General features: G+C 31.6%; 1 protein-coding gene across 2 annotated transcripts in view; it reads left to right on the plus strand.

Moving 5' to 3' along the window:
* LOC115879005 overlaps nt 1–24,911 on the plus strand; it is a 137,234-nt gene extending 112,323 nt beyond the window's left edge. Inside the window, exons 5-6 of one of the 2 annotated variants that reach the window (XM_030895629.1) lie at nt 21,093–21,336; nt 23,842–24,911. In XM_030895629.1, coding sequence (XP_030751489.1) covers nt 21,093–21,336; nt 23,842–24,024 — 427 coding nt within the window. In that variant the 3' untranslated portion in view covers nt 24,025–24,911. The remainder of the gene's footprint in view (nt 1–21,092; nt 21,337–23,841) is intronic. The other variant, XM_030895630.1, reaches the window with a different exon arrangement.
* Nucleotides 24,912–27,795: the final 2,884 nt, after the last annotated feature.

Here is a 27,795-nt window from a genome sequence, read left to right on the forward strand (position 1 = left end):
CTTGTCTGACTATGTAGCGTCTTACCCTTAACAAATTTATTCGTTTTAAAACACAAATATACGATCAAACTTGATATTAATAATTAAAAACTACGAACGAAAAACATTATAACAAGATAACAAAACAATAAAACACAACTTAACTATCAAATATACTAAAAATATAGGAATAAAGTTTAGGATAACCGGTATAAAATAATGAAATAAAGTAATAATGATCAAAAAAATGACACCGCCACTGGATATTTCAATAGTATTCAATATTCCTACTCTTTTCAGAAGAGACCCTGAAGTTGGGGATAAAGCAAGCGAATAGGAAAGGCGTAAAAACCATGGCAACCGCGTGGTAACAAATCCTGTGACGTACTCTCGCCAATGATGTTCGATGAATAGGCGGCCATGCGCGGCGATGCCGGTTTGCCAATGATATCGTTGAAAAATCTTCAACTCTCATAATAAGCAGATTATACAGAATGAAAGAAATAAGTTATTAAATAAAACATATCGAACAATATGAACTACGTTAAAATTCCTTAGTAATATACGTCAGAATATATGCTAAACACATTATATATAATAAAAATATATTAAATTTATAGTTCATGTCTGGCAATTTTGCAATTTTATAGATAAAGGTGGCAATGTCGATTTTTTTTTCTCGCATTCCTTCCGTAGCTTCAGATCCGCTGGTCAAACAGTACTGGGAACAAACAATAATCATAATTTTTTTTGTGTTTTCTTGCGTTTATGAACATACGCACGCCCCTGCTCTCTTCCGACAAATAAATATCGAAGTTTGTTCGACCTTTTCCATGGGAAATTGCCGGGAAATGGCAGCTTTGCGAGCGGCCAGACGCGGAAAATAGGTTAATTTTCTTTTTATATAGCCTCTCTTCGGCGCCATAATATACCGATAAAAAAATCATTTGTTAAATTAGCCGTAAATGAATTAAGCGAGTTTAATTGTTCCAGTAATGTTAACTCACTTTCTTAATGGCTAGAAGAACACGGGGAATTTTTTAATAAATTTCACGGGTACATAAATCCGGTCTGTTTCATGGATATTATTTATATTTAAATCGTATTCTATAAAAACATCTATATATGGAGCGAACAACAATGGTTGAAATAGTTAGCAATAATGTACTAAATTGTTCAAATATTTTCCTTGATTTAAGTAAGGACAATCTCCGGGTTGTCACAGGTCTTCTCAATAAACACGTCAGCAGATTGAAGCTAAAAAACAACGATGAATCCTGATTTTGTTTTTTTACAAACTATCGATATTGAAAATATCGATATCGACACTTTCCCGAAAATATCGATACGTATCGATAATTTTCCGGAAACCTCGCCATCCCTAAAAGTTGCATGCGCGCATTCACACACCCCTACCCCCACCTTCCTTAAAACTCGCCCCCACCCCATGTTCCGGAGCGAAGTTAGCACGGGTTCCGCCTGGCTTTCCGTCGAATCGATGGCCTAGTATTGTCTGTGGTTATGGGTCGGTCCGAGTGGGTTTCCTTCGAGTTTTCCGCGAGTTTTCCACCTGATGACCGCCCGTCTAGTCGGTGACAGTTGAGTGACAGCGGTGGACAGTCTTAATTTCGAAAATTGAACGGTTTCTGGGTGACATTAAGTGGGTGTAGTGTCGAGATTTGTGTGTTTTGACGGTGCATAACCTAAAAAATGATTTGTGGTCACTAAATTAAATTTTTAAATGTATTTCTTTGTTAGAAATGGGTGTAGTTTTTTGAAAGATCGACTTAAAAATAGCGAAATTTGAATTTACATTATTTCTAAAGCATATTTTTAGACTATTTCATTAAAATGATGATAGAGTACACTCTACTAGATTTATTGTTGATTATTTAGTGTGGCCGAAGAAATATATACAGGGTGAGTTTTCTACGATATGAGTATCTCGGAAACTACTGGAGATAGAGAGTCGGTTAAATGGGGAAAGAATTGCAGTTTTATGGGGTCATAAATATGCGCCTTTCAGATTTTTGAAAAAGTTCATGGCCTACTAGATATTTCGAAAAAAATAAATTTTGGCTAATTTAAAATTGTCCCTAATTCCATTATAATCTATTTTAGACAAAAAGTTTTCAGATAAAAGTTGTAGATAATCACATCCCTAATGATTTTATGTTCTCCGATTTTTTCTAAAGCCTGTCATTTTTGACATACGACACAAACATATGTTTTTTTAAATGGAAACCATAGTTGGTCATGACTTCATAAAAAGCGCCATTTTTTAAGCTTTTCAGCGATATAACCTATAATATGTTTTTTTCACAAAATTACTGAATTATAGCCAATTCTTATCTTTCTTGACTAATTTCACTTAGTTGGCTTGGTGTTCTTATTTTGTTATGATTTATAACTTATAAAAAGACAAAATATATTATTAAACGGCTCTTTACAATTTACATTTTACAAACTAAAACTTAAAAAATATCATTACATACACTTTAAGTTATTTTAAAATATGTTCAAAAAAATCCGCCATTGTTTCGAGTACATAAATGTATCTTTTTAAAACTGAATTTCTAGTTATTCTCACAGAATGACTGATCGACTTAATTAAACTTCTCCTGTATCGCCTCTTCGAGTACCTCTCTTAATTCATAAGCTCTTTTGTAAACCTTGTTGTTAACCATACCGCATAAAATATCTTAAATTGGTGTTCGAGGAGGGCCATGCAATTGGTCCACCTCTTTCTATCCCTGAGTCTACATACTACATAATTATGACATAAATAATTTTTAACATTTCTTTTATTGTTGTAGAGGGGATGGTGTGGTGTGTCATAACGAAGGTCATGTTGGAACCACTCTATTAATGCGCGAGTATCTAAATTTACCTTTTCTAACATGTCTTGAAAACCGTTCTCTAAAAAACGTAAGTAACGTTCACCGGTCAACGTATCCTCGAAACCGTATGGCCAAGAAAAGTTGAACCAATAATCCTACATGCTTTTCTTCATTTGAAAAATTCATATTTACAATTTGTGTTTATTTTAATTTACAAAGTTTGGACGTGACAGTTTCACATTTAGAGCAACGACGATTGAACTTGTTTCCATGGCTAACTAAGTGAAATTAGTCAAGAAACATAAGACATCGTAGGAAACTCATCCTGTATAATATTTCAGAAATCTGCCTAAGGCTTAGCCCGATCTTGTCATGTTAAGCCACACCTAAAATTCCAAACATACGTGCTTTGAATAATGTTTGCAGAACTTCAGCATTTGCCATAAAATAGCCAGCAATTTGTTACAAAACCATATAAATTATATATCACTGTAATCACAAAACTTATGAATTTTAAATTTTGTCTTTATTTTTGAGAAAATTTAGTCCAAATATAAAGAATATTTTGTTGACGTTTGACCATCAAAATCTTAAAAATAAAGAAGTTGTCTAAAAATGTGCTACAATACGGATATAGGATAATTCTTTATCTTCAATGTTCCTTCTTCATTTGTGTAAAAATACCTAGCCAGACCACAGGACTTTTTTGGATACTATGTTGATGTAGTGTCGATTTTAGAATATTTTTTGACCATACATGCTTTTAAAAACATTTATATTCAGCAGTTTTCAAATAATAGAATTTATATATCAATCGGTTTTAAAACGTTCTTCGACGTCTTCCGATTCCCAGTCGCCGTTGCTCCCTATTTCGCCATAGGTCGCCTTCGAGCTCTCATTCTTTTAGCTCCTTATCTATTCCTTCTCTTCAGCTCTAGCGTGGCTACTCCTTTTTCGTCGTCCCGCTGGTGTCCACAGAACACACTAAAGAAGAACGCTAACTCCCATGCATTTTTTAGTTTCAAAACGGTTTCAAATTTGTAAAGAAATCTGTAATCTGTATATTGAAGTGGCGCCATCTAGCCACCCAGGAAAGTAACAAATGTGGCGGCAAATTTAAATAGATGCAATTTATTTTTAAGCAAGACGTATTGACTTGTTCGCCAGTTAGAGCCAATCAGATTTCTACAAAATAATGTGTAGTCATCTGATTGGTCCTAAGTTGGCAAACAAGTCAAATGGTAAAAAACAAGGATTTATATATAAAGGTTAAACCAGGTTAAACTATTGTAAAGTGTTAAATGGTTTGCTTATATCATTTTATGTGCATAAAAACCTACAATAAATAATTTATTTTAATTTACAGAAAATTATACCATGAAACATTTTACAGACAAATAAAACAACAGATTTAAAAGTATAATATTTATTATAGTACCAGATTTAAGAACACATAACAAATATCGTTGGAATACAAGAGAAAGTGACGTCCATTAGAAACAATGTTTTATTTACGTGTATTTTTTACATTATGGACTTGAACAATTGTGTAATATCACATTGTGGAATTTATGTACAAAAATATGGAGTTGATCAATTTTTTTTTGTAAAAATATATGGCGTTGTAAATATTACATTGTTAAAAAATAAAATTCACGAACATTTGGACTTGGTTAGGTTACCTCACTTTCTCGGATTATTAAATAAAATTGTTAGATAAATCAAAGACCTTTAACTTAAACCTTACCTTTAATAAAGATCTTAAAAATCAAACACAAAACAAAGTTCAAAAAAATTCAAAAATACAAAATCACGATTGTAAAATGAAGATTGCAAAAAACACAGCCAAACAACCAGAAAACAGCGAAACGTACATCTCTGTTCAATTGCAAAACACAACTGAAGAGGAAGGAGGAAGCCGGAAACGGAAAACTGATTTGACATACAGAACAATGACCGAACATAATTAATAGGCCTATTTAGGCAACTATAAAAACAATTTTGTACGCAATTGTTAGGCAACTAGAAAAATTAAAATAAAAATACGCCATCTAGCGCCCCAGGAAATGACTACCCCAAAAACAGATCGTTCAAGGCCGTATATCTCAGTTGACTGGCCCAGCTGGTGTCCAGTTGAGGATCTGTTTTGGAAGGCTCTCCTCTGACATTCTTTGGACGTGGCCATAATATTAGCTGTTTCGTTCTTATGTCATCAGGTATTGTTCGATTGACCTCGACTTCGTCTCGAGCTGCAATCATGCTGAGTGCAACAAATATGCTTTTCGCACATGTTGCACACAACATTTTTTCTACGATCGAATTGAAATTCTTATTTAAATGTGTATTAAAAAGCTTTTGCAGTAATTCACAGAATAATATTACCACTAACAATGACACTATAAACAAATATAATTTTTTTTAATAACTTTTTTGAGTTGATTTTAATTTTAATATCGCAATTTGAACAATTCATTAAGGTAATTGATGGACAAACTTCATTTCCAGTAGTCTTTTCAATTTTATTCTCATTTCTGCTCGTGAAGGTCTCGGGTTCTTGTTCTTCACTTACAACTCTTTTCCGGAACTTTGCTGCGAGGTGTTCAGTGTTCAGGACCTTCCAGGATTTGACAAACAACTCGTCATTAATAATGTCAAGGTCTTTTTTGCACTAGTGTAAGAAAATGTGATTTTAATACAGTAGATAGTGTAAAAAATAGCTACTTTTTGCGCGATTCTACAAAAGATATATTTTTAGTAATGCAGTAAAGGTTATTAACATTTTTATTATCCTTTTATCGATCCAGACTATTGCCAAGGCAACCATTTTTTTCTAACAAAAATAATCGATATTCCTTGCATTCCTTTTTAAAGCCCTTTGTCTTTGCTCATAGGGAAATTACGCGGTCTTGTGTGACTAGAATGGGATTTTAAAATAGACTACATCTTTTATATAAATATATCTTTTGATCTATATTTATACTCGTATACCTACCTGTTCCACATTTTCTAAAATCGATACAGAAACTTGTGTGGGTATTAATAAATTTTATTTCTTACTGAATTTAATATAAGCTTTTATCGCCTTGTTTATGCTTCTGTCATAATTTCTCTTAGCCTTTATAGGTAACAACCGTGAAATACAATAGAGATTTTGAGTAGTAATGATATAAAACGATTTTAGTAATAAACATAAATTATTTTCAACAAAACTGCAAACCTTGAATGTACATAACTTAAATGGATCGTGCACATGGATCGTGCACATTTGATTCATAATGTTTTTGTTTTTTGTCATTTCTTCATTGGCGTATGGTTGCCATATACCACATCTCTTTCTTTTCTGGTATTGATTATTCAATTTGCTCTCTTCTATAAGTAAGAGATTCAGAATCTGAGTTATGGTTACTCTTCGGAGAAAAATCAATGTCTCGATGGTCTTCATCTCACTTAAGCATTTTTAAGTTCATCAAACCACTCAATTAATGCTTCCTCAAAATTAGCGTCCCAGTGAGGCACACTTTTTAGACTACCCACCATCCTAATAATGAAACATTCTTGGCGTGGTGGTGCCACACAGACCCCAATGAAACTTTAGCCCCCGCTGGTACTAACCTAACCTAACTGTTGCATATTGGTACTCTTACTTAAAGGTAAATGGCCCGGCGAGGCCTAATTTTTAAACGTAAACATTTTACAGAGGTTTAAATAGTGCTTGGGGTCCGCTGGACCCCACCACGCTAATTGAGGGTTGAGAAGAATAAAGTGTGTATCAACAATAAAAAAAGCTTCTTCTTCTTCTTCTTCTTTTAGAAGGCGTATCGCCTGTTTAGTTCCGGTTTCCTCCTCGTCTAAGCAACTCTTGCGAGGTTGACTGCCAACTGTCTTGCCAACGTTTAGGTGGTCGTCCAGTAGGTCTTCTGCCATGGGGTACGTTGTTGCGAATTATTATGGCCATTCTGTCGGGGCCCATTCTATTGACGTGCTGGTTCCATCCTCTTCTTTTCTGCCTTATCCATCTGACAACGTCGTTTGTTTGGCACTTTTCTCTTATGTCTACATTTCTATGTCTGTCCCTCAATATGTATCGAGTTATCATTCTTAAGGTCTTCATTTCAGTAGTTCGTAGGATTCTCTTTGTTACTGATGTTTCAGCTCTGGTTTCCGCACCATATGTCATCACTGGTCGTATGCAGGTTTTGTATATTCTTGACTTACATTCTGTACTCAAATGTTTGTTTTTCCATATGGGATATTTAAGATGTCCTGATATTACGGCAGCTTTATTAGCTTGTTTCCTTACTTCTTCTTCCAGGAATCCTGAGCTTGTAATTTTGCATCCGAGGTATTCGAATGACATTTATCTGATCAATAGTTTTGTTTTTTATTACCAATTTGCACCGTAGAGGCTCCTTTGTACTGGTCATGCATTTGGTCTTATTTGTGGAAATTTGCACGTTAAGTTTTTCTGCCTGTCTGTTAAAAGCTTATAGCATTCTTTGGAGGTCGTCCACTGACTCTGCAATAAGTACTGCGTCATCGGCATAGCATAATATGTTTACTTTATGCATTCCCATTCGATATCCTAATCCAGTATTTTTGACGGTTTTTATTACTTGATCCATAATTGTGTTGAATAACAGAGGGCTGAGACTGTCGCCTTGGCGAATACCAGTTGTAGTTCGAAGATGCTGTTTTAAGGTAAAGTTTGTTCTAATTTGGGTTGTTGTGTTTGTGTTTAAGTCCCTGATAAGTTCTGTGAGTTCTTTCGAGATATTACTGCTTTCTAAGATGGTGATGATGTCTTTTAGTTAGACTCTATCAAAGGCCTTTGTTAAATCTATAAAACATAGATAGGCTGGAGAGTTATATTCTAAGGATTTTTCAACTAGTTACCCGAGTATGAATAGTGCATCGGTAGTTGATCGGTTTCTTCGGAATCCTTGTTGTTCCTCGCTTATTGGCACTATTGAGGAGATTTTGTCCGCAATGATCTTAGTCAGAAGTTTTAGCGAGGTGCTCAGTAATGTTATTCTTCTATAGTTTGCTGGGTCTGTTTTATCTCCCTTTTTAAAAATGGGTATTGTTATACTTTGTTTCCATTCTTCTGGTATTTTCTTATGTTGTAATATAATGTTAAACAGTTTTGTGTATTCCTCTATGATAGCCGTGCCTGCGTTTTTTATTAGCTCGTTTGGTATTTTATCTTGATTAGGAGATTTTCTATTTTTAAGTTTCCTTATTGTCTTTTCTACTTGCTTGTAAGTGATTTGCGCATGATCTTCTGTATTATCTCTTTGGCTTGTCTCTTGTGCTTTCATTAGTTCATCTGTTTCTGCGTATAAGTATCTGAAATATTTTTCCCACGTATCTTCGGCAATTGTTCTTAGTTGTATTGTTTCATTTGAAGAAAAAGCTTGTATTCTACAAGTATTGAAGACAAACGGTGTAAAATCAGAGCAAACACTTTTATTCCTCAACGTTGGTGGCAGCGATTCACAACATTTTTGTTGTCAGCTACGGTAACATAACAGTTTGTACCCCACCGCTGCCACCAAAAAGGGCCGATTGTGAACTGCGTATAGGAGAGGTAAAACGTAAAAAAATCTTCTTATTTGTTTATTGCTGGTTTGCCCATTTCATCTACTTTTTTGTTACCCTTGTGTTGTATTTAGAGCACGCACACAGCCCAATGTATTTAGATCATACCACCTTGCTGCGGTTATTATAACGATTTTTTTTATCACCCGGTATATACGGCTAATCCAAATCCCGATTGAATCCCACGAACCAGCCGCATCTACATATTACACAAACACCGACTTTAACTAAACTTGATCTTTTTTTGGCCGGTGTCCAAAGCGTAACATGCGCAAGACCATCCGATCCACGCTCAAACGAACGTCCTTATTAAAGCTATTTTAGCTCAGTCGGCTTTACTAAGCCAACGCGCGATTGTAGCCCATACAGAGCGGACGTCACTTTGATAGAGAGACGTATATACTCGTATATACACGCGTTGAGTCCCGTATATACCCGGAGTTTTCGTAAAAGTATCGACATAAATGTGTATAAATATATACATACCCAAAAAGGTGTTGTTAATTGAAAAATATCATCGTTAAGATTTGATAGTGCCTAAATATTTAAACTGTCTTTAATGCGTGTTTGTGCGCGTACATATGTGAAATTTCATAGAGTTCTAAAAATAAGCGTGTGGAATGTGTTTGCTATTTGTGTGTGTGTGTGTGTGTTGGCTAATAAGGTTACAGTATGTGGGAGTGTCTGATGTACCGAACCCGAAAAAATAAAATAAAACGTGCTCACTACAGTAGTGAGGTCCAATTTAAAAGAAATTATATCGATATATACTAGGGTTTCCGGAACCGGAGCTGTTTTTTGGTACAGCTTACAGTACTCTTAGGAATCGGGATTTCACGTTTTTTTTCGGTACTTTTGGTACTGACTACTATTTGTTCAATGGTGGTGCAGTGCATCAATCAGAAAGCAAGGGGTGGTTTTTCAAAGTAAAATAGATAAAAAATTGAGATTTGATAATGAAAATAATATCAAATTATTAAGTAATCAGTCACGAAAAAATTAACATGAACTGTAAACAAAAAAGTATAGGTAATTTAAATTTCATATCAAACAACATAAACCAGCTTAACTGAATTTGACACAAAAGCCCTAAAATATTGAATTAAAAATGAAAATATCTTTTAAAACGTAACATAATAAATATTATAGGAACTTCAAAGATTCAAGCAGTTTCCAATGAAGACCGACCATTATTATATAAATCTTTCAAAACTAGTTTAATCGCTTCATCCTTGCCAGGTGCAGAAAAAGCTTTTGAAGGAGCAATCTTAAAGAATTGGCAAAAAAATACCCTTCGTGGATATAACTTAGTGGATAACTTATATTCGTAAATTATTGGGATCGTAGGGAATGTTTGTGTCTGTGTTACAGAGACGCCACGACATGCGACATACGGAAATCAAACAAACAATTTTTCAGAAGTGACTTAGTTCTTAACATTTCACACTGGTCCTAAAAATACGATCAAATATTAAATAGAATAATTCTGTGGTCATTCCTAAAAATCAAAGATTTTAATAATGGCGTTTATAACATATTAGTGTAATCTGCATTGTCCTTAAAACATTTGCATGATGCTGGAAAGAATATGGCAGAACGTCTCAACCAATGAGAGCAGGGAAAATCACATTATGGACTATATAATGGTACATTTTGCTTAAATGCGGCCCGGTTCTGTGATGGAAAAAAAGATCTGACCTTAATTGGCAGTATTAATTACAGTTTCGGGAACTGTACTGAAATATTTTCCTTTAATGATTGTGGAGTTCGTCAATCAGCAAGTAAGAGATGGTTCTCAAAAGTAAAACCGATAAAAATTGAGTTACAAATGAAATTAATACCAAATTATTAAGTCATGAGAAAGTAAACATGAACACAAATGAACACAAGCGAAAAAAAAACGATCTATAGGTTAAATATCGAAAACACCTCTCGATATATAAAAATCGATACTTTCGCACATCCCTAGTTTATTTTATTCATGACCAAATGAAGGGTTGTACTCGTTTGTTTTATTTACCCACCGTTATCTATGTATATATAACAGAATAATTAATTGGTTATTATACCTGTAGTTGACAGCTCTCTCATTAAAAGTAACAAATTATACCGTAAAAAATACCAAAAAAAGACCTTAAAGGGTAATGTTTCAATTCGTGGCGTATCATTAATTTGATAGGTACTTATTTTTATACAGGGTGCCAAAAAAAGAGTGTATCTAACTTAATTGGTTGGTGATTCTACACATAAAAATAAAACAAAAAGTTCGTTATTTTAAATAAATATTCTTTAATAAATTTTATACAAACTTTTGGACTTCTTAAGTCAGTGTCAGTGTTATTTCTGTGTTAAGGAAGAGCAAAAATTTACTTTTAGATTTGGACAATACTCTATCAAAGGGTTCCAAAAATTCAAAGCGAATAAAAAAAAACAATAATAACGAACGAATTGTTAAGCAATATAAACACTGATAAGGCATGTTAGTTTTATTTTGCCAGGGTTATCGGGAGTAACACAGTAACATTGAGCGGTGATAATTCCTTATTTTGACATATTAATGATGAAGTAAACATTTATAAAAAAGTGTTAATAACATCACACCTATTTTCAGAATTTCACACTGAGTATATCTGTAGTTGGGATTAAAGATTGATCAAATTTACTAAAAATAGTTTTGAGTTATTGAAAATATATTTATAATGTTTTTAATACTATTTGTATTTTATTATTATTAGATATTAGTAAATTAGAAGTAACAGTTTAAAATTACCAAGAGCCAAGAGTCATCAACCAGCTACTAAAGTCCACTGTTGAACGTAGAATTTAGAGTGTAGACACAACTCTGTCTCTAAGCTAAAATTCGAATTTGGGTGTATTTTGAGGTAAAATATCTTCTAAAGAAGATCTGAGATAAACTCATATTCTAAGGCGTTCGACTGTGTAAATCATAAGATCCTAATTAATAAACTGCAGCACTATGGGTTCAGGGAAAACATCTCTCGAATGGTTTAAGTCGTATCTGAGGAACAGAAGTCAACTTGTGAGGGTGGATACCACGTTGTCTTCTAGCAAGCTAATAGAATGTGGAGTACCTCAAGGCTCAGTACTAGACCTTATTTTGTTTTTTCTTTTTATTAACGACATTGCTGACATAAACATCAGTGGTAAAATATGTTTTTTTGCGGACGACACTAGTTTCACTTGGAGCAACAACGACGTTTTTTCACGGCACTTCATAGGATTATATCAAATGACTTAATCACCATTAAATCTTGGTGCGATTCGAACCTCCTGAGTTTCAACATTTCTAAAACTAAAGCTTTGTCGTATAAAAACTCGCTGCAGCCTTTTGTACTTAACAACACCACTATTGACGTCGTAAAATCTGTAAAATTCTTAGGGCTTGTTGTAGAAAATTCTCTAAAATGGGACATGCATATCGACGATTTGTTGAAAAAATTAAGCTCTGCCTGTTTTGCATAAAGATCTGTTTCTAAGGAGCTTAACTTGTCAGTGGCTGGAACTGCACTGGTGTACAATAGTAAGTTTTTTCCGCAATTCAACCTCCACTTAGGGTGTGAATTTTGATGTTGTTAAATTCAAAAATTATAAAAAAATCAGTTTGGAATAGGACGACCAAAAAATTCCGTAAAATTTTGCGGTTTAGTTCAAATTTGCCTTCACTTTTAACCTTTTTTCACATAATATTGATAAAATTTATGCTACAAACTTCGGGATACCCCTGTATATCGTTCTGATGTAAATCACGTATTATATTGAGCAGCAAAATGTCATTTAACATATTTAATAGCTAGCCTTTCACTCTCAAAATTCGTTTTCAAAATGTGTTTTGGCTACTGTATCAGTTTTTTTTTCAGAAAATTAAAGTCTACGTCATGAATGACCACTCACCGGAGTCTAAATTTATAAAGCAGGCGGTTAATTTTTCATGCAGGATGTTTTTTACATTAGATTCCTACATTTTAGTTTAAAAGTGTTTTATTTTGGTATTTACGTCAACGCATGTAACTACAGCGGATGCTTTTTTTATATTAAAGGAACTTGAAATATAGGCATTTTGGTTTGACAATTTACTGTCTTTTATGTAGAAAATTTATATTTTACACTAAAAAAATTGGCGCCGGGGGGCACGTACAGCCGCACATACTAAAATATGTTAATAACAAGTTGGTAGGCAGTTCTTTTAATTTCAAAGTAAAGGAATTTTTCCTTTTTTTTATCTCAAAAACTGCGACTTTGACGGATTTTGATGTTATTACAAATTTTGTTGCAAATATTATTCCTAATCTTAAATTGAAAACCGCGTTTCGCTAGCTACTGTAATTTTGCAGTTACGATTTTTTAAAATTTTTAACCCCTCCCATACCTTATTACCAACCCCCCACCCCCATCAAAAACTAATGGCCAGATTCTCGGGTGCCACAGTATTTTTGTGCCAAATTTGGTTAAAATCGGTTTAGCGGTTTTTGAGTTATCATGTTACAGACGGAGAGACAGACGGACGGACTGACAGACAGACAGACACCATGAAAATATTTTGTATTTAGGTCATTTATGACACAAATAACTCATTTTGAGTGTAATTAAAAAAACATTTTTTGGCGATCTTAATTCATTGGTGTGGCCATTAAACCAAAATATTACTACACCTATATCTCTGACTACTACTAACCAACAATTTGTTTTGTGTGGTCTGTTTTTGTTTAAATGTTTTGTTTAGTATTTATTATTTATGTTACGCCCAATAGTCGAATTCGGGCAATGCCCGAGAAAATACGCAAATCTAGTTTTGAGCAAGGAATATTTCCCAAACCCGAAAAATTAATTTTATTCGATTATTTTTTTTACTAACCGATAGTCCCATTGGTTTGAAAATAAATGGCATTCCAATTAATAATATCCGATATGCGGATGACACAGTGATATTGGCAGACAATGCAAATGATCTCCAAATCCTTCTAAATAAGGTTAACAATGAAAGCCAAAGACTGGGTTTAAACATAAATACTACAAAAACTAAATTTATGGCTGTTAGCAGAAACAATATTCCGAACACCAGAATTTACTTAAATGGAGAGGTCATCAAGCAGGTCCCACAATTTAAATATTTGGGATGCAAGGTTAACGAAACGTGGGATCCGGATCAGGAGATTAAAAGCAAGATCTACTTTTCTGAGAGCAATAGGAACTTGAACTTCGGCCTTAAATACAGAATGATGAAGTGCTATGTCTGGTCCGTTTTGTTATATGGTGTGGAAGCATGGACACTGAAGGTAGCAACAATAAACCGAATTGAAGTCTTCGAAATGTGGACCCTACGACGAATGCTAAGAGTACCCTGGGTCGACCGTGTGAGGAATGAAGACATTCTCAGAAGAGCTGGTCTGGAACAACGTGAACTCTTCGAAATCATCAAGAAGAGGAAAATAGCCTATTTGGGACACATACTACGTGGAGAACGCTATCACTTTCAGCGTCTGATTCTCCAGGGTAAAATAGAGGGGGGCAAAAGGGGGATAGGACGAAGGAAGCTATCCTTGCTGAGAAATATTCGTCATTGGACAGGCATACAGGACTTCCAAGCACTCCAAGTTGCTGCAGTTAATAGAACAATCTGATGAGGAAGAAAAAGATGAACGCCTACGCAGGAATCGTTGAACACGGCAGAAGAAGAATTTTTTTTTGCTTATAGTGTGATTTGATTGCATTGATTTGATTTGTGTCACTGTGATTTTACAGTGAATTTATTTCACTCTTTTTGGTTGGATTGGTTTAGTTATTTGGCGAGTTGGTTAGCGTGGTTATTTGGAAGGTGTTGTTAATTCATTGGTTAGTTGGTTTTTCGGATTTGGGAAATATTCCTTGCTCAAAACTAGATTTGCGTAGTTTTTTCGGGCATTACCCGAATTCGACTATTGAGCGTAACATTTACAGTAATTTTATTAAATTATACGAATATTCTAGTTGATTATTGGTTTGAAATAAATATGATAGTGTCCTCCAATGGAAATACGAGTTACTAGCTCTAAACTTTAATTCTGAGCTGGCCAATGAATATTCAGAAGCTACAAACCTATCGATGAAAATATGCATGAATTTTTTATTTTAAAAACAATCTGTAAACATTTTTTTTGTAATTTGTGAATTGGTTGATGTAATAAGGTGGCTTTATTTATAGTGGTTATTATTTAACACCCATTTGTTTATTTTAACTGTCAATTAGGCGTAAATTAAGCAACATACAAGGAGGATGTTGCACTTTATTTATGCGCTTTGAGTGGGATTGACAATACTATGAACAATAAAATTAAAATTATATAATGCAATCTGATATTGAATAATAACTAATTATTGTGACATAATTAACAATAAATAACATTATCGACAAGATTCCTATTAATTCAATTTTATTTTATCTTCCATTCTATTTTACGATTCATTTCATAAATGTATTGGATCTCCCCATACTCTCTTAAAATGGTTAAAATAAACCATTTTGTTTTAAAATTTACTTGAACAAACTTAAAATTTACTCAAACTGAAGCTGTACTGCATAAATATTTAGCGGTTATGTAATACTCTATAAACGGTGTTTTGTTATTGTAATGAGTGGTTTTGACCAATGAACAGTGATTTAACATTGACATTGACTGATTGAATTCGTAATAAAAGGAAATGTTTTTTTGCTGCGTATTAAACATACAGGGAAAATAAAATTATTTATATTTTCCATATTATTTATTATTTTTGTGTTAAGTTAATTATTGTTGACATTCTTTATTGAAACTATGGATTCAATATCATCATCATCATTCTCAGCTTCATTTCCAATTATGGTGTAGCCTCCATCTGTGTCGTCTCTACTGAAGTCCCGACTTGCTCTAGAAAGTTGCTTTTTTTAGTAAAATATAGCTACTTGGCTCTTCTAAAAACTGTGGTCGCCGGATTTTTTGTTTTTCATTTAATTAAACAAAAAATAAAAAGTATTCTTTTTCCTGATGTCGTGGCGGATGAGCCAGGCTTCAACAACTAGTATATAGATAATCTCTTTGTAACTGGACAATTATTGGCTATACGGGCCCAGGTTATCCTGCTGCTAATTTCCTAATATTATGGTCCCATCTCAGGTTTGGTCTTCTTCTAGGTCTCTTAATTCCTTTTGAAGAATAATAATTTTAAAAAATATGTGGTCTTCTTTTGACAAGTTTATATTAGTTTATTAATTGTAGTATATGTAATTTTTTGGATTATATTCGACACTATTTTTTTCATATGACACAACACTGTGATAAAATAATGAAAACCCAAATGAAAACTTAATCAGCGTTTTTCCCGAGACCCGAACCTAAATCCCAATAAAATCAAAAATTCTAGAATAATTTTACATATAAAATGACAGCGATCTTTATTTCATAGCCATCGCTGACACCTTTTTTTCTATGATATTGTATTATTTGCAAATATAATTTTTCGAACATTGATACTTGCAAAATATACATATAAATTTTGTGAATCCAAATAATAATATATCACTAACTATTAGTAGATATTGAATGTTTTTTGTTAAATTAGATCGATTTTCAAACCCCAAAATTTAAAATATATTTTACATTTTATCCATTATCTGATGTACTTATTCATTATTTGTATATTGTAAAACATTTGCTGCATTTGTGTGGTTCATAGTTTATTTGCCAAAGTATTTATAACTATAAATAGGTATATGTATTGTATTTATTAACTGTATATTATGTATATTTCATATAAATTATATCATTTTTAAAATACAATGTTTATGAATGAACATGTATCAATTGCAATGTATCATGACATACAGCATATTTATTAATCCGTAGTATCTAACTAGCGTGACGTCATCAATCTCGCTCCGAGGCTGTTCTATTAGAGACGGCATTGGTCTGATATTTAGAAATGTCAAAAGCTGGTGACATTTTACTTTTGGCAATTATGACATTTTGTGTTGATTTTTGCAAGAAGAGGAAGAACTGTCACTTGTTTTATTATTTTCCTTTTCTATTTCACGAAAGTAAAAAGAGTTACTTATCTGATTCGTTCAGGCACCCAGTTTAAAGAATATCAGTTTTTTTTTGACAGAGGGATTTTATATTTGCCATGTTGGTAAAAAATAACGGTCAAAATTCAAAGTTATTCATTTTGTAGACTATAGTACACATTGGTCGAATGTTTTTTTCGTATTTTTTTTTAATTTTTAAGAGCGAAGTGAACTTAGTATTAGTAGTTTGCATTTTTTTTTAATTATCAATACTTTTTGACATTATTTTTAATATAACGAGGTAGCGTTGGTGACTATTGTAAACTATATACTACCACAACTACTATGAACTGGCCAGTATATTCGACAGATCTGAACCCTACAGAATAATGAACATTGAATGAACTTTTAAAATTTAGACTCTTCATTGTTAAATCCCAAAAAACAGTATTTTTTACTAAGACTTCGCTGTCCGTCCGTCCGTCTGTCACAAAGGTCTGTCTTATGAACCGTTATAGCTAGACAGTTGAAATTTTCACAGATAATGTATCTATGTTGCCGCTATAAGAACAAATACTAAAAGCAGAATTAAATAAATGTTTATAAATAAAAAAGTACTTTCACTAAACATTATCTTTTAAGTAAGAATTTTACATAGAATCTTTCAAGTCCTTGGTGGCCGCGTAGTTAAAGCGTTAGGACTTTACGCTGCTATGACGTTGGAGCCGTAGTAAGGCAGGTTCGAATCCTAGTCAAGGCGACTTTTTTTAATCGTTTTTTTTTTAATTTTTACATATTTATTTTTACTTTTTACATATTTATTATTGATTAATACAATTTTTAGTAATGTGTTTCTTATTTTTTTTAAATTACTTACTTGCACTTGACCAATTTTTTAAAATAAAAATATCAGTCTATTTAAAGCCTTGTTTTCACTTTTTTCAATCTCACCTCATCTGTCGTCATGCACAGGCTAACTGCGATAGTTCCTTATACGGTACGCGATGAATAAAATGCCTCTGGGTCGTACTTTGACGTAACGGCGGCTCTAGAAATGGACGGTCGTTACCTTCGTTACATAAACCACAACGAGACGTGCTTGTTTTTGCCGCAAAGACAACATTCTTTGAATATTATGTGTCGATGTAGCGGTATCCAGAATAGTATTACAAGTTTATTAGAGACTGACAGGGATACATATCTGTTTCAATAAGTTCTTTATAAAAAAAAGTCAGAAAAAAATGAGTCAAAATAGAGTTCATAACAAATAAACTTTTATCACGTGATTTAAGCTTGATCCTTGCAGAAGGGTTCTTTTTCTATGACCTATTCATTAAAGCATCAGACCATTGCAGATGCTATTAATTTAATACTTTTCGTAACCTTATTAGCCAATAATTACCTGTATTACCCAGCAAAACAATAGATAATTATTTAAAAATCGATTTTTAAGTGATTATTTCAATATAATAAATAATTTATACTAACTCTACCAGAAAATAAGTAACATAGTGATATTTTGAAAGGAATCGTTAAAATAAAACTTAAAATAATGACTGCACAGTGAAAAATACATTTTAAACAAATCAAAGTGAGGAAGAAATAGACTTTAGTGATTATGGCGGCTCCGGAAGTGATACCTAACAATCCCTCTCACGGTGGAGTTTTGTACTATGTGGTGAAAGTTCCTAGAGAAGAAGATGGGTATGTAGAAAACAGGAAAAAACGTAAAACAGATGTAGCAAATAGTTATAAATGTATTTTTGGATCAAATCATGAATTTCATTTAAATCATTTAAAAAAATATCGATGAATAATAGGTTTAGTTGTGACTGACTAAGCTAAGCTAAGAAAAAAAACTCAATTTTAATAACTGCATCCTCACTAAAATTCAGTGTTTTTATTTAGAAAATACGTATCGATATTTTAATATTTGGATATGTTAGGTACATCTTTACTCTGGATATTTATGCTATGTAAACACCTATAAAAACGATTAAATATGATTTTTCCTCTTAAATTTAATTTAAAAAAATATCGATATACTGAATAATAATGTATCGATATTTAAAAATATCGATATGTTCTGTACATTTCTAGTTTTGATATGTATACTCTGTTTATTTCATATAAACAGGATCCAATCTGATTTTCCTCTTAAAAGTAACTTAAAAAATGTCGATATATTGAAAATGTATGTATCGATATTTTCGATTATTGATATGTTTGGTACATCTCTACTCTAGATATTTATACTCTGTATATTTTATACAGGGTGTCCCAGAAATATGTGCTTTATCGTTTTTCAAATAAGTCCAAAATAACGGAGTTATTTTACTTTAAAAATTTCCAAAAAAATGATTTTTTGCTAAAATTTTGAGAACCACTGGATCTCTTCTCAATTTTCTTTCTTGTAAATTTAATCTGCTAGTTATGTTGCCATATTATCAAGAAACTATGTTTTTTAACTAAAAACTAAGAAAAATTACAAAATTTTTTTCAAAAAATTCCGAATTTTCAAGTATTTTTTTTCGCGAAAAAAAAACTCATAGGTTTGTTTCTGGGGTTCAACTTATACCAGTTAAAATACTTGCACTTATTTCTGGGACACCCTGTATAAAATTGATCAAATCTGATTTTTTCTCTTAAACTATGTTGAAAAAAATATCGATATATTTTAAGAAATATATAAAAATATTTATCGATATTTTAAAATATCGATACGTTTGATACATCTCTAATCTAGATATTTATTATACTCTAAAAACGATCAAATCTGTTTTTTTTCCTAAACTAAATTTAAAAAAATATCGATATGGTGAAAAACATGTATCGATATTTTAAAATATCGATATTTCGGTACATCTCTACTCCAGATATTTATACTCTGTTTATTTCACATAAAAACGATCAAATTGTATTTTAAGCTGCTTAAACCGATCAAATCTGGCTTTAAATCGAGGAATTTCGGTTACATCGGAGTGTCGTAAACAAGGGGAAGGCCCCAAACCGATCCCACATTCCTGGGAGACGTTTTAACGGGTTACCGAACACTAAACACGCCGGCCGGCGGCACAACTTTTCTGGCTTGTTACGGCTCGCCGGCTATAAAAATAAATAAATCACCTAAAAGAAGGAAAAAAACCGTAGGTAGGTGCGTGAAAGAGGGAAGAAGGTTCACGGGTGGGTTACCTCAGTCGACATCCACGGTTTTACAGGGTGTTACAAGTTTATATAAATGTATGTCCTAAAATGCTTAGTTTCGGAGATACAGGGTGTAGAAGTTTTGTTTTTATTTCGATTTTTTCCAAATAATTTATCAAGTAACGTAAATATTTGAATGAAAATTGGTGTAATTTGGGTGCCACCTACATCTTTTTTAACTAGTTCGAAGAGTAATAACTTACAGTCCGTACCTGTATAAAAGTACGGAGCAAAAAAACATACATTTACGACATTTTTTGTGTAAAAAAGGTCTCTTGGTAAAAATCGCTACGAGTAATGGTTTTCGAGATATTTGGAATCGAAAATCAATACCTGTCATCATTGACATAAATTAACCGTGTTGACTAAATAGTTATTAGACTGAAGTAATAAATTTGAAATGTTTTGTGCCAAAAGTTCAACAGAAACTGTTTTATCATCATTGTTTCGAACAAAAATTTATGATTAATTTAAAAAAATCAAAAGTTCTCAAATTTATCATTTCAATCAAATAACTATCTACTCAACATGTTTATTTTTTGTCAATAATGACATGTATTGACTATTTCCATTCTAAATATCTTGAGAACGGTTGCCCGTAGAGATTGTTACCAAGAGACATCTATTACGTAAAAAATCACGGAGATGTATATTTTTTCACTCAGTAATTTTATACAGGTACGGACGAAAAGTTATTACTCTTCAAAACAGTTAAAACACATGTAGGTGGCGCCACCAACAAATAGGGGCTATATTGACATCAAAATCAAATTTCTCATGTCAAAAAACACCCAGACCCCTAATTTTCATTTAAATATTGACGTTTCTTCAGAAATTATTTGGAAAAAATCGAAATAAAAATGAAACTTCTACACCCTCTATCTCCGAAACTAAGCATTTTAGGACATACATTTATACGACCTTTTTTACTTATTTTTATCTGCAAAATATGCTGCATGAGTTAAAGAAGCAATTATTTATAGCCCGATTTTTACAGATAGAAACCACTCACAAAATTTAGGTCACTAATGTAGCGTTTCTTTGAATAGGATTCCGAAAGCAGAAAAAGACCGAGGACACATATTAACCTAATTTTCGCACAAAAATAGACAAACTGTACATTAATCTCAAAACGAATTGTTCAAATGACTTTAAAAAATTATGTACATACATAAAAATCAACAGAAATATTAATCTAAACAAATATTTGTGACCTATTTTTAGGTCTAAAATAGATGAACTACACATTAATAACAGAAGAAGTTGTTGAAACTTTTTTTAATAAATTACACACATCAATATCCATACAAACATTAATTTGTACGAATATATAAATATTGGCCTTCCAATTTTTTGGAAAGATCTTAGTGCAGGAGATTCAGTTGAAAGTACAGTACTTCCGCCAATACTAATTTACTTTTTTTATTCCTTTGCAGTACTGAAAGTGGCTGGGACAATCCTTTCCGTCCTGGTGGCGACCTCTCGCGGGAGGCGGACGAAATAGTCGAGCTAATCAAAGGGGGGAAACCCATAACCCCCACCCCTGATAGCCACGCACCTCCACTACCCTCCGGCGATGGTACGGGGGTATTAAACCACACCGCGTTAGACGGCGTGGACTCAGCCAGCCCTAAGAAGGTAAACAATGAAATGATGATGACCAAAAATTTTATAATCAAGGTAAACCGAATACGGGTGATTCGGTGATGGTGGATATCATGCTCTTCTGTTGGGGCTTTGGAGAGAAGAAGCTTTGTGTTTGTGTCTAACTTTTAGTGTGGAATTACAGAATATGCCACCAATAATATGTCGAGTCCTGTACTGATTTTTATATCTTTCTCATCTTTTTGTTTTTTTATTTTTATCTGTAGAATACGCTGTCTGCGTTACTATTTTTGTTGCCTGTTTTGCTGACTGTTTCCCATTTAACAAAAACAGCAAAAAAGACAGTAAGAACAGTAAAACGGGCATCAAAAAATGTGAAACAGTCAGTAAAAACAGTAAAACAGACAACAAAAACAGTAACGCAGACAGCAAAATCAGTAAAAGTCTGCTGTCTGTCCAAAGTGTCCTGATGGCTACTCCCAAGTTAGATACACTATTTATTAATAAATAACATTTTCTTGCCTTTAGCTGTGTATTTTTTCTAATTTCGAAAGATCGAAAGCAGAGAAAAAAAAAGTAAAAAGAAAATTGTTTTGCTTGTCCAAACCAAACCAAATCGAGCTCCACTCCTACAACCGGTTTCTGGGCCTACCCTTCATCAGGTGGGCTGTCCAGGGGCTGGTTCTCACCGATACGGCAAGCAAAACTTTTTCGATATCAACAGACGATGTCGTAAAGTGTCGGTGAGATATTAGTGTAAAAACCGGTGAGAACCAGCTCTTGGACAGCCCATCTGATGAAGGGTAGGCCCAGAAACCGGTTGTGGGAGTGGAGCTTGGTTCCCCCCTTTACGACAAGCAAAACAATTTTCTTTTTACTTTTTATTTTTTTTCTCTACTTTCGATTTTTCGAAATTAGAAAAAATACACAGCTAAAGGCAAGAAAATATTATTTATTAATATACACTAAAGCTGTAAGAATTTTGTTCATTTCATATACACTATTTATTTGACACCTTTAAACATTGAAAAATTATAGCGGTTTTATCTATTGCTTTATTTTTTATTTATTCTATAGGTGGTGATTGATCATTTCTCTTAAACATCTGCTTTTTGTTACTATATTCGACCATACGATCGTTAAAAAAACGGCGTCAAAGGTGTCTGGGGAATGAAAATCGATTATAATTTTGGCTAGACGTCATTGGCTCGTACTCTGCATTATATTTTAATGGCGCTTACTGTCAGTTGGCCTTAAAAAGGTCGTAATTTAATTTTAAATTGTGTAATGTCCTTTTCTTTTTTAAAATTTTTATAATTAGTGTCAATTTTTGACATGTTTTAGGTCAGTTTTCTTGTCTTCGACGCCGCTTTTTTTTCGATCGTACGGTATTAACAAATGCAAGATCAGTGTCATTTTATTCTCAACCTGGCATTTATGCTTAGGGTTGAAATTAAATGGTTTGTGTTAGGACTCGATATAATGTGGGTTGTATAATTCATAGAAAATAGGCAATTTAATCAAAAAGGTAATGCAATACATGAATACGGTATACATTTAGCGGACACCTCTATTATAACCGCTTAACAAGCGTTAAAAGGTTCTAACATTGCATAACAAATAACATTACGTAAAATATATAATGTTACAGCCATTAAATAAAATATGTAATGTTACTGACATTACATAAAATATCTAATGTAACTGACATTACATAAAATAGTCTATTTTATTGACAATAAATAAAATATGTAATGTTACTGACGTTTCACAAAATATGTAATGTTACTGACATTACATAAAATATGTAATGTTACTGAATGATTATTTTATGTAATGTCAGTTACATTAGATATTTTATGTAACTGACACTACATAAAATAATCTATTTTATTGATATTAAATAAAATATGTAATGTAACTGACATTACACAAAATATGTTATGTTACTGACATTAAATAAAATATATAATGTTACAGCCATTAAATAAAATATGTAATGTTACTGACATTACATAAAATATCTAATGTAACTGACATTACATAAAATAGTCTATTTTATTGACAATAAATAAAATATGTAATGTTACTGACATTTCACAAAATATGTAATGTTACTGACATTACATAAAATATGTAATGTTACTGAATGCTTATTTTATGTAATGTCAGTTACATTAGATATTTTATGTAACTGACATTACATAAAATAATCTATTTTATTGATATTAAATAAAATATGTAATGTAACTGACATTACACAAAATATGTTATGTTACTGATGAATAAAATATGTAATGTTACCGACATTACATAAATTAATGTAATGTTACTGACATTACATAAAATGTGTAATGTTACCGGCATTACATAAAATATCTAATATAACTGACATTACATAAAATATGCTATTTTACTGACATTAAATAAAATATGTAATGTTACTGACATTAGTTAAAATATGTAATTTTACTGACATTACATAAAATATGTATGTTACTGACATTAAAATATGTAATGTACCCATGTTTAGGTTTGTTATTTCTTTATATTAATTTCGTTTCCTTTTTTGTATCGCAGACTGCTGCTACCCAAAATGCCGCCTCGCCGAACCAATCGAAAACGAACGGTACCACGGATAAGAACCCCGGCCCGGGACAGGTGGAGGTCCAAAGAAGTACCCTGAAGGAATCGGACGCTGCCCAGGTGGAACACGTCACAATCAAAAAGAAGGGGAAGTGCAAGTGTTGCGTGATATCGTAAACTGACAATATAGGGGAAGCTCGATAGACGGGTACAGATCACATAAAACCCATGCAGCGCGGTATCAACATGATGTCTAAGTACTAAGTAACTCTGTTCAGTAAAATTACAATTATACCACAGTGGTATAATACTTCCAGATTTTACGTATAATTATACAATTACACATACATACAATTGTACAATGGAGTTTTATCCACTCAAAAAGTGAAGCATTTAAAGCGATATTTGATCCCACTAGTGGCGTAAAATAACTTTTCTTTTGAACGTCACAAAAATAATAATTTTATGGACACTGGATTTATAAAGTTGTAATAACCTCGGGTAATTATTCCTACTCTCTAAAACCCCTATGTATGTAATAAATAACTATTAGCTATAGTCACTATCTAAATAATAATTATTGAAACTTCTCTAATTTTTCAACATAGTGAGCAGGGTTACCTACTGAGACTTGAGACCTTTTTATTATCAACTTCAATTCGACTTGACGTTGATTTTGTTGAAATCTGGTACCAATTTATTGTTAAAAATGGTATACCTAATTTTTTCTTTTTTTTTAAGTGCTGTTTTATTGTACCTATTATATAGGCAGTGGTATTAAAATACGTTTTACAGAATCAAAAATCAAAATACAAAGTACAATTATTACTTTAGAAACTTTAATATTTCTTTTAACATTAATTTTTATATCAATAAATTTATAGAACTAGGTATATTTTGATCTAAAATACAGTACAGAGTATGTTTATTTAAATATCGAAGCTTCTATTGTTTCTGCTGTGTTATAAATAGTTAAAACAATTATATATACAGTGTTATTCATTAAAATACATACATATGTAGACAGATCATGAAAATCATACCTATTTAAGATTGTATTTTGTTATTTTACATTATTTTTTTGTATATTATACTTCTTTATTTACATAATTTACGTACTATATTTATATTATTAGTAAACATATTTTTGTTTAGGTAACACTTTTCTTACAGTATTCACGATTTACATTCAGAAAAAAAAGTTGAAATGCCCCACGTTTGGCGCCAAAACTAAAAAAAAACTCACTGTACATTTACTGTTAGAAAATACCATTTTTGATAATATTCTAAGTAGATTTCCAAAAAAATGAGACACCGCCTGCATGGGTTGACGAAAATTTAAGAATAATATATAAAAGTATTTTTGTATGGACTCAGAAAAAAGTTTCGAGTGAGCTAAGTGAGAGAAAACAAAACATTTTTATCTGTATTAGTAATGGGTAATATGTGATTTTTTTCAAATAGTAGAAGTAGCATTTTTTTAATTGCTTCGAAGGTATATTCAACATTAACATACAAAAATCTGTTATACATTTTTCTATATATTATTATTATTATTACAGTAAATTATATAAAGATTAATGTTGAATATACCTAAATTTTTATTTTTTTTGACCATTTTGCACATTATTTTAAAATCTACTTAACAAAACTAAAAAAAAAACATTCATATTTATTATAACTATATATAAATTTTATATAAAACTCTGTCTTACAAAATATATGTAGATATATATTGACTTATTTGTCATCATTTCGTCATTACTTTGTACAAAAATTAACAAAAGGTAGCTTTGAAAAATTGTAGAAAAAAAAAAAATAATATTTAAATTGAGATTATTTAAAAGATATTTGTATAAATTTCTTTTCATAAATTATGTGTCTATAGAAATCATTACTTCAATCAAAAATATTAAACATTTTAATATATGAATTCTAAGTCAAAAATATCGTCATCGTTTCCAAAAATAGAGTATTGCGTCAAAATAAACAGTTTGTTTTCATGAATTTTGAAGAAATTATTAATATTATATTCCAATCTATATTTTCTTGAATATAAAATATAATTTTAGAATCGTTCTGTTGTATTATTGTTTTTAGTTTTTAATTACAAATTGCAAAATTTAAAACATTTTTTGTTGAACAAAGAATTAAGAAATGTATAAGGGTATATTTTTTTGTTAAAATAAAATGACTAAAACTGGATACATCTTAGTGTTTTGGTGTAGACTTAAACAAATGCATATATCTATCTAGTATTAAGTTATAATATTAGTTTTTTTTGAGTATATAGACCTCTATATATTACTAAATAATTTTTCGATTTTTTCTTAATAAGGTAAAAATTAGTCAATGTGGGACGCTAGTCAAAAAATAAATGGGACACATCTACATTCCAAGATGATGTATTATTGACCAAATATTTTCCAGAATATTTGGGAACAATATATGATTTAATATTTTCCTATTTATTTTATTATTATTTTTATTTCTTTATTTATATTTTGCTATTCCAGAAAATAAAAGAAATAATATAATGAAATAAAAAATGAAACCTTATATTTTTAGGAAGCTTGTGTGTGAATATTTATTGCTCCTTGTATAAATTATCACTTTAATACACAGGATGGTTCTAAAGAATGTTTTTAAAACAATAAGAAAAGAAATAAAAAACCTGGACTGCTTCAAGTAGGACTTTTTCCAATTATAATAATGTATAAAAAAAAACTGTTTATAGAGAATAACATGAAGAATTTCCAAATTGTATCATATTTCAATTGGTGCAGCAAAATATATACTATATATAAATATATATAAAGATATTTTTAGTAAATAAGATCACTTTAAAATTTCTGTTAAATAGTACGAAATAAATGCAGCTTGTATGCTTTAAAATGTGTATAGAAATTCATTTTTTTTAAATACTTTATTTATTTTATTAAAAAAATTCAGTTTAATGTCACTATAGTACCTTAGAGGACCCTTGAATTCTCAGAAATATAAATTTTATCCGTAATTCTGTGACGTTAGGGTGAATTTTTTAAGTACATAATAATATATATTTAAAAATTAATTTATATAATTTTTTTATGACTTGAAATAAAAGAAAGATGATTATTTGTAGTATACAGCTGATTTTTGTAACGATCCCGATTAGTTTTTATGTATTATATTGTAATATAAAAGTAAATTTAATTTGTATACCAAAATGCTATGATAGTACTGCATTAAAAGTAACTTGTGAAGTAAAATGGTTGTTTTATTTTAGAGGATAACAAAAAAAAATAAAGAAAGCATTAAAAGTTTTTTCAAAATTCTGTTAAGACACTGCCACCTGTAAAGTCTAGAGTGTTTGTTCCTCACTGTGCTATCCCTGTACCACAGAATATCTAGCTACGCAACAGAAGCCTCGTTACATGTATAAAATTGTAGGTAGCAAAAGGAGACAGGCTTTAAAAGTCTGTCTCCAAATCAGATATTTTGATGTGGTAGTTTCGCTACTACATAAGAGAGGGCAATAAATTTAAAAGAAAACAGTTTTCTACAAATAAAATTTAAAAGAATTTTGTGTAGTGTTGCCATTGTGTAATTCATATCGTAATACTTCCTGATAAAGCCTGCCTTCTAATTTGCTACATCATTTAAACATATTAAAATAGATCAGAGCTGTTTTTTTCAGTTTGCCATGTTAGTTGGAATTAAATCTTATGAGCTAAATTACAATCACTTCCTGACGTTTGATTGTATAATTGAATCCTGAATTTTCATTGTAATTCGGCGACAATATAATAAGTATTGTTCTACTATTATGATACCACTTCCTGACGTTCGATTGTGTTCATACCAAGTTCATATTGTATAATCGGGAAAAAAACGGCGTTAGCGATAGCTATGAAATGAATATCACTGTCATTTTATATGTAAATTTATATGGGAAATGTCATCGAT

The sequence above is a fragment of the Sitophilus oryzae genome, unplaced genomic scaffold (assembly GCF_002938485.1).
Source record: "Sitophilus oryzae breed Bouriz unplaced genomic scaffold, Soryzae_2.0 scaffold_154_pilon_pilon, whole genome shotgun sequence".
Lineage (NCBI taxonomy): Eukaryota > Metazoa > Arthropoda > Insecta > Coleoptera > Curculionidae > Sitophilus > Sitophilus oryzae.